The sequence below is a fragment of the Triticum aestivum genome, chromosome 4D (genome assembly GCF_018294505.1).
Source record: "Triticum aestivum cultivar Chinese Spring chromosome 4D, IWGSC CS RefSeq v2.1, whole genome shotgun sequence".
NCBI lineage: Eukaryota > Viridiplantae > Streptophyta > Magnoliopsida > Poales > Poaceae > Triticum > Triticum aestivum.
In genome coordinates this window covers 425,134,566-425,143,351 of record NC_057805.1, presented here as the reverse complement: position 1 = coordinate 425,143,351, position 8,786 = coordinate 425,134,566, and the positions used below count along the sequence as shown (strand labels likewise).

The window sequence follows — 8,786 nt, the reverse complement described above, 5'->3', positions numbered from 1 at the left end:
AGCGCCCCCTCATAAGCCTTAAACCTCACATATTCCCAAGGGGACGTGCGAACGGCACGGTTGGATTACCCAAACCCGTATTGGTGAGAATCCCGTGATAAGGGGACATGATCTCTGCTTTGACAAGACGTGTCAATGGCCGTGCCTCGAAACGCGAAGGGGGGGCTGTAAAACGGTTCAGAATAATAACAAGGCCAGAACATAATGTCTCGCCGAAAAAGTTGCCCATGGGCGTGACTTATTTTGTTTTAAATATTTTTGCCCTTACAGCCTAGGGTTGTGATTATTGGACAGAGCCGGATACAGTTCTTATGTACGGAAGACTGCTTTGGATTATTCGGAGAAGGAACCCGCCTTGCAATGCCGAAGACAATCTGCGCACCGGATACATCGTCATTGAAGCCCGGTTCAGGGGCTACTGAGGGAGTCCTGGACTAGGGGGTCCTCGGGCGTCCGGGCTATGTGACATGGGCCGGACTGATGGTTCGTGAAGATGCAAGACTGAAGGCTTTCCCCCGTGTCCGGAGGGGACTCTCCTTTGTGTGGATGGCAAGCTTGGTGTCCGGATGTGTAGTTTCCTTCCTCTGTAAACCAACTTTGTACAACCCTAGTCCCCTCCGGTGCCTATATAAACCGGAGGGTTTAGTCCGTAGAGGCTATCACAAAATCATATAGGCTAGACATCTAGGGTTTAGCCATTACGATCTCGAGGTAGATCAAATCTTGTAACCCCTATACTCATCAAAGTCAATCAAGCAGGAAGTAGGGTATTACCTCCACTAAGAGGGCCTGAACCTGGGTAAACATCGTGTCCCCTGCCTCCTGTTACCTTCGATCCTTAGACGCACAGTTCGGGATCCCCTACCCAAGATCTGCCAGTTTTGACACCAACAACCGTTCTGGGCTAGAGGCCACGGTACTACCGCGTGCTAGGAGCGGTACTACCGCACGACGCGGTACTACCGCTGTCATGGGCCGCTGCGGTACTACTGCTCCCTTGAGTAGTACTACCGCACGCCACAGAACAGTAGCACTTGGAAGCCTTCATCTTCGCAATGACAAGGGAAACAACCGGTGCTCCAAAGAAGCGAAAGAAAGGTGGTGCAAAGGAACAGATGTGTACGTGTTGATTCCACCCTAACCTTTCTGAAGTGGACCCCCTCTTAATAGTACGGCTTTCCTACGACTCAAATCCACCGAAAAGAAACATAGAGAAACGCCGTCTTCATAGGCTCCGAGCGGCACCGAATCGTCTTGTGCCTAGACATGAGATATCTGAAATGCTCAATGCACACGATTAGTCCGCAAATGCATTGTCATCAATCACCAAAACCACTTAGGGAGAAATATGCCCTTACACGTGTCATTTCGGAATTCCCTTGTCATCAGGTGTACAAAGAGAATTTTTTGGGTTCCTTTGATTCAAAGGATTTTTGTAGAACTTTGGAGGATTAGAATTCTTAGAGAAAAATCCTATGTTGGTTGTTTGATTCATAGGACTGAATCACAAAGGAATTATTTCTTTGTACTACTTCCCATAGGATTTCTAGCATCCACTCAAACCTCTTTACAAGAATCCTTTGCATTTCCTATGATGCAATCAAACAAACCAAAATCATGTAGGATTGAGATGGCATGCCTTGCCAATCCTATGTTTTTCCTGTTCCCACCTTTTTTTAAGAATCATATGATGATATGAATCAAAGAGGCCCTCGAATCAAACGGACAGAAAGAAGATAGATCATGCGGTGGAGGAGGCTACCGGTTGAGGCTAGCACCTGGTCGATCGGTGCTTAGCATTGGGGAAGGGTAAACTTTCCTTTTTAGTTGGGGATGGGTCCACCATTCCTATATTAGATTGTGGGATCAAAACTTCTTGTACCCATCTCACGGTGCATAAATTTCCGATTTATGGGGAACGGAACCACTGTTATGCCTATTGCAAATCCGTACAGCACACGCACCGCAATGATGCATTTGAATCTGAACTTGTTGCACTGAAAGAAGGGATCTTGATGTCACTTCGATGGAGCCAACTTGCTATCCACATTGATACTGACTGTCTAAATGTTGTAAACCTCTTCAAGAAGGAAGGTATGCATAGATCATCTTATAGTTTCATTGTCCATGAGATCAAGCAAGTCATGGGGCAACAAAGTACTTGTATTACTCATGTTTGATGAAATTATAACCATGCAACTCATTTATTGGCGAGCCATAGTAGAACTAGTGGCCGAACTGTTGTATGGCTTGGTTCTATACACGACGAAGTCGTGGAACAATGTAATGTGGAGGTTAGCACTGCTGCCTGAGCAATACGAAGTATTTCCCGCAACAACAAAAAAGTCGGTACGGCGCAAAGTGCAAACCGAATCCAACTTCAAATCAAATGAAAAATAGAAGGTGCGCGAACCAATACCAACCTGTGGTTGGATGGTTAGAGGGACTGTGGTATCCCAGCCCATCAGGGTTCAAATCCTGATGCTCGCATTTATTTCTGGATTTATTTCAGAATTTCCGGCGATGCGCATTCAGGGGAGGAGACGTTTCCGTCGACGACGAGGTGCCTACGGCGACTTCGTAAATTTCAAGATGATATGCCGGCTCAGTCTTTCGGAGGTGCTCATAGGGATAAGGTGTGCATGTGTGCATTCATATGGGTGAGTGTATGCGCGCGTATGTAAGCGCTTGCGTCTGTATTGTGTTAAAAAAAAGTTGCAAACGAACCAATCCCCCTGGACACGGCGACGGAACCAATCTCTGCGCACGGTTGCCCTATAAATACCAGCTCCAGACTACGCAGGCACCTCCCCTGCTGCTTTACGGTAATCACGGAGATGGGGACGGCGGCCTCCACCCGCGAGCGCGATGCAATCCACACGGAGATGGAGACGGCGGCAGTCTCCTCCAGCAAGCGCGCCCGCCTCGGCGGCTCCGACCGGCTGAGCGACCTGCCAGACTGCCTCCTGCACGACATCCTCTCCCTCCTCGGGTGCCGGCAGGCCGTGCGCACGAGCGCGCTCTCGCGTCGGTGGAGGCACCTCTGGCGCTCCATGACCTGCCTCAACATCGACCAGCGCGAGTTCCAGCGCTCCGGCGTCCCACCGCCATTAGACGTGTGCCAGTGGGACAGCTTCGAAGACATGGCCGACAGCCTGCTATCGACGTCGATCACCACCCCATCGGCGCCGCTGGACGCGTTCCGCCTGCACTTGGTCGACGGCAGCAAGAAGACGGGCGTCGACAGGTGGATCCGCCGCGGGCTCGCGCGCCGGCCGGCTGCCGTCGACATACACTACGGCTACGGCTACGTCGGCAGAGTCTGCTGGCCGGACACGTCGCGCTTGGCCTCCGGCGCTACCTGCCGCCTCACGAGGCTCCGTCTCTTCGGCGTCCAGCTGAGCCCTAGTTTCGGGCGGGATCTCGGCGACCAGTGCCCCGTCCTCGAGGACCTGCACATCGAGAACTGCAGAGAAGATTTCTGCACCGTCGCATCTCCCACGCTCAAGAGCTTCGCCCTCGTCAGCCCCTCCGATTACAGCTACAGGTCCTCCGCTCTTGTCCTGGCGGTTCCTCACCTAGCCTCGTTGCGCCTCGTGCTCCCGTTCAGCGGCTACCGTGGCTACGCCGTCGCCACTTCTGAGAACGAGGTGCTGGCATCGCTCGTCCAGGCGTCCATCTGTATAAAGGACATGGATGACGAGGTGCAGCGGAACAGACGGGTGATGAAGCCGCACAAGCTTGATTTCTTGAAGTCCATGTGCAACTTCCTCGCCTGCATCCCCAATGTCAGAAATCTACATCTCTCGGGGTTCACCACGACGGTATGTAACCATTCTAGCTCCCACTGTGTCTTTGAAATTTGATATCGCATTGGTAGCATGTTGCCCACATAAAACCATTTATCGGGATCTTGGGCAGATTGTGTAGTTCTCTGAAAATTGTACAAATTCTGTTAAAATTATACATGCATAGAGGCATAGAGCTACCCAATACATAGTAATATAAAATTACTAAGACATGGTATGTTCTCTAAAGCGGCCGCCGGATCCTTCCTCCCTACCCCCGCTCCCGTGCAGCGCCGCCGTGCTGCACCGGGGCGTCCCCGCCTCCCTCCTTCGGCCCCCCGCCACCACTCTCCTCTCCGCCGCCATCGGTGACGCCGCCAGGGCAAAGCTCGAGCGGCTTGGCGGCGGCGGTCTTCTCCTCGCGCATCAGCTACTCAAGATCGATGCAGCGGCTCCGATCTTGATCTTCTTGGCGGTGATGGCGGACAACGGCGGCTGGAGTGTGGCAGCGGGTCTGTAGTCGCAGCGGGTGGCAGCGGCGGCGGCCATGTTACAGTCGCTCAACCTCCGGCTCGGCTTCGGATCGCGGTGGCGCTCCTGGTCTTGATCTGCATCACGCGGGCACCCGGGACGGCGACCCTGGGCTTGGCTGGGTGAGCGGATCTCGAGATCTGCAATCTAGTCCCGGCTGCGAGTCGGGGAGACATAGTTGCCGGTGAAAACCGAGCTGACGGCGGACGATGGCGGCGGTCTGCGCCGTTACCTTGATGAAGGCATCGTCCTGTAACTACTGTCGACCCACTCGTGCTGCTCCGGGGAAAACCCTAGGATCTAGTTTTTCAGATCGGACGATGGCGGCACTACGGTGTCATTTCTCTCTTGGGAGCATCGTTTGTGGAGCAGCGCTGGAAGTCAGAGGCAGGAGGTGGAGCGGCTTCGTCTTGCACGGAGCTTCGGTGGAGATGTCAAGTCATGCCTGGCCGACAGGTGCTACGCTTTGTCATGCCTGGTCGGCAGGTGCTACGCACGACAGATCTTCCAGAGACTTCAAGCTGTGTCGGCTGGTGGTACTTGGCGGCATGGTGCTGAGGGGTACCGGCGGCGACCGCGACGTGCTCAGCAGTTCGCGCGCAGGGAGGTGGAGCCGTTGGGCGACGTGGTGGCGTCGACGGCAGCTAAACCGGGCAAGGATGATGCGTCAGTACAGCTCTGAAGATGGAGTGGTGGTAGTTGGCGGCGGCGGCCTCTGAGAGCATGCCGGACCGGTGTGTGCCCCATACCCGGCAAGTGGCTTGGTTGGGGCCTCAGGTTTTAGATGTTAGGTTTGGCTGCGAGGCCTGTGGTATTAGGCCCGGACTATCAGCATCCCTTCATCAACTGGATAGGAGTAGCGACAGATGTTGCCTAGACGGTGGCTTCAGACTTACTGTTGTATTTCTTTGTAAGATCTTTTATGAATAATTAATAAAATGGCTGCATGCATCGCCCAGATGCAGAGGCCGGGGGTCTTCCTCCTTTTATAAAAAAAAATGGTATGTTCTCTAAACAAAAAGGGTGTGGCTAGATCTCAGTCGGCTGAGACTTGATTAAGTCTCAGTTGATTGAGATTTAGCAATCCTGAAAAAAAACATGGATTCTGCGTCATGAACTTCAACTCCAAATTCAAAGTGCCTTTTTTTAGAAAACAAAATCAGTCGTGTAACACCGTTGGTTGGTATCGTATATCCAGAGTCAGTTTATCTTCCTGGTATCTGTATATATATACATGCCGTCCTCGTCCTGTCTTTGTTATCATGTTCACAGATCCTAGTAGCATGCTGTAGTTATTACTAAGATGCGTGGATGTTATTGTGCAATGCTATGTGTAGTAATGACTAATCCAATATTCAGCATGTATAACTGCATTTCTTTTTTGTCTTCTGCCAGGCATTGTTAGGCAAGGAACCACAAGAATTTCAGGTGTTCCATGACTTGAAAACTTTACTCCTCAGCCGTTGTGACCTTGGAGTAAGCTATCAAGCTTTGACGAGCATCCTTCGGAACGCCCAAAATCTCGAGAACGTTGGAATGCACTTTTGCAGGGTATGCGTTCTCAGTTATATCTTTCAGTAAAGTTGAGGACGATTTTCTCCTTTCTTGGTATTCCCTCTTTTTTTAGTTGGTATTAACATGCATTCGACCTTACTCAACAAAGTTTTTGGAGCGCCCAAAGAGGAGAGGGAAGGCCCAGCCGAAGAGTAAACCTTCCAAACGTCGTAACTCAACACTTCTTGAGTACAAGAACCTGAAGGTGGTAGAAATCAAGCACGAGACAAACTCTACAGCTCCCTTGGAAAATATTTTCTTGGAAATTTCAAAGGGGATGCCGAAGGAAATGCCGCTAACTCGGTGGCACCGGCTTGAAAAATTGAGCAAGACGGGTCCGATGACGATAGTACGATTACGATTATTTAGAACGGAAAATGGCGAAGTGAAGTCGAATTAAGTTGATGGAGGACGGAAGGAACATGCGTCTTTCAAATAAATCCAGAGATTAACCATGGATCTACTAGAAGGTGATGTGGCACGGTTGGTTGGAACATTGACAGTGCCATCTTTGGTAGTAAGGACATTTCAAGTCTAGCTTCTGGGAGATTTGGATATAGTTTATGTCATGCGACATGCGAGTATGATGATAATTTTTGCTTTGTGATGAAGTTGGGTAAAAACTAAAAGTACCATGTCATTACCGAGGATATATGCTTTAGTTTCTTATAACATGGTTATAGAGCTGTGGGCGGAATCAGACTCAACCATACTCACAACATTACATTGATCGTTCTCTCAGAAAAAATACATTGATTGTACGAATAACTAAAAAGGAGGCCAGTGGTCCTTTTAAGCTAGGAATGCTTAAATATTTGTAACGAGCAATTTCTGTCAACATGCCACTTGTCAAACCAAAGTCGGTCTGAAGAACTAGATTCAGACAAATTAACTGAAACACTCAAATCTTAGCAACTTTATTGGATGATTTGGAGTGTTTGGATGCAAATCAAGAGGAACATAAGGCTAGCCAGGAACACTGGCGGCTAAGGGGGAAGCCCTAATAGAAGATGGTTCTCACCAATCCAGAAACTGGGCTTTATACACTAGTAGAAAACAGGGCTTTGGTTCGGCCAGAAAAGAGCATTAATCCCGGTTGCATTACGAATCGGGACTAATGTGAGCATTAGTCCCGGTTCGAGCGGCTAGGGCACCGTACAGGCATTAGTCCCGGTTCAAATGGGACCTTTAATCCCGGTTGGTGCCACGAACCGGGACTAAAGGGTGAGATGCCCGTTAGTACCGGTTCGTGGCACCAACCGGTACTAAAGGTTAGACCTTTAGTCCCGGTTCGAGCCACCAACCGGTACTAATGCCTGGTTCATGGCACGAACCCGTACAAAAGGTCCCATTTTCAAACTCTACCCCCCCCCCCCTCCCATCGCCTTTTCAGTTTTGTAAAAAGCAAAAGAAAATGATAAAAACTTCAAAAATTAAAATCCTTCCAGATGTAGTTATGTTACTACATGTACTAGTTAGGAAAATTTAAAAACTTAAATTTGGACATGTTTTGCAAAAAGTGTAGCGAAAATGTAAAACGGCTATAACTTTTGCATACGATGTCAGAAAAAAACGTATAATATATCAAAATGTTCAGCACGAAAATTCGCATCCGATTTTGACGGCCTATGGCCTGTTTGCAAACTTTTAGAATCCTCAAATTCTAAAAGGAAAAAAAGTTATGCTCAAATTTCTGTTTTTTTTTTGAATTTTTGTTAAATCTGGTCAAACTATGGTCAAACTACTTATTCAAGAAGTATTAGTGTTACTAAATAATTATTCAAGAATATTAGTGTTACTAAATAATTATTTCAGTTTTTTTGAATTTTGGTCAAATCTGGTCAAACTGTGGTCAAATAATGGTCAAACTAATTATTCAAGAAATATTAGTGTTACTAAATAATTATTTCAGTTTTTTTGAATTTTGGTCAAATCTGGTCAAACTGTGGTCAAACTATGGTCAAACTACTTATTCAAGAAATATTAGTATTACTAAATAATTATTTTTTTTAGAACAATAGTTTCAAACTCAAACAGTGAAATGTGTGACTTCATGCTCAAGCTAAATTCCTGAGGGTTAATAGGATTGACATCTTACTATTGTCAGGAAAACAACAAGTGCAGACATGGAAACGAGGGAGAATAGAACCCGGAAGTTAAGCGTGCTCAGGCTGGAGTAGTGAGAGGATGGGTGACCGTCCGAGAAGTTAGATGATTTGGAATGATGAGGGGTGATTAGAGATTAGAGGTTAAATTGAGCAGTGATGAGGGGTGATTAGAGATTAGAGGTTAAAATAATTCAGAAATTTGAAAATCAAAAAAAATCATAACATTTTTTTTAGTACCGGTTGGTGTTACCAACCGGGACTAAAGGTGGACCTCCAGGCAGCGGCCACGTGGAGGGCCTTTAGTCCCGGTTCGTGTAAGAACCGGGACTAAAGGGGGAGGCCTTGGGGAGGAAGGACTCCTCCCTGGCCGCACCCTTCCTTGGAGGAAGGGCCAAGGCTGCGCCCCCCCTCTCCCTTGGCCCTATATATAGTGGGGGGAGGGAGGGCAGCAATACCTAAGCCCTGGCGCCTCCCTCTCCCTCCCGTGACGCACCTCCCTCCTCCCGCAGCGCTTGGCGAAGCCCTGTTGGAATCCCGCTACTTCCACCACCACGCCGTTGTGCTGCTGGATCTCCATCAACCTCTCCTCCCCCTTGCTGGATCAAGAAGGAGGAGACGTCGCTGCTCCGTACGTGTGTTGAACGCGGAGGTGCCGTCCGTTCGGCGCTAGGATCATCGGTGATTTGGATCACAACGAGTACGACTCCATCAACCCCGTTCTCTTGAACGCTTCCGCTCACGATCTACAAGGGTATGTAGATGCACTCCTCTCTCTCATTGCTAGATGACTCCATAGATTGATCTT

At 48.9% G+C, this 8,786-nt stretch overlaps 1 protein-coding gene across 1 annotated transcript; it reads left to right on the top strand.

Annotated features, from left to right (window-relative positions):
- Positions 1-2,829: 2,829 nt before the first annotated feature.
- On the top strand, positions 2,830-6,575 carry LOC123100181 (MEIOTIC F-BOX protein MOF-like). The gene is made up of 3 exons (XM_044522145.1): positions 2,830-3,824; positions 5,715-5,870; positions 5,983-6,575. Exons 1-3 carry the CDS (start codon positions 2,838-2,840, stop codon positions 6,271-6,273), a joined length of 1,434 nt encoding a protein of 477 aa, XP_044378080.1. The 5' UTR covers positions 2,830-2,837; the 3' UTR covers positions 6,274-6,575.
- Positions 6,576-8,786: the final 2,211 nt, after the last annotated feature.

Excerpts from the sequence above, each read along its gene's own strand:
- LOC123100181 (XM_044522145.1), top strand. The coding sequence starts at position 2,838 with ATGGGGACGGCGGCCTCCACCCGCGAGCGCGATGCAATCCACACGGAG. Across the intron at positions 3,825-5,714 it reads TCTCGGGGTTCACCACGACG|GCATTGTTAGGCAAGGAACC; the intron begins GTATGTAACCAT and ends GTCTTCTGCCAG. Across the intron at positions 5,871-5,982 it reads TTGGAATGCACTTTTGCAGG|TTTTTGGAGCGCCCAAAGAG; the intron begins GTATGCGTTCTC and ends TACTCAACAAAG.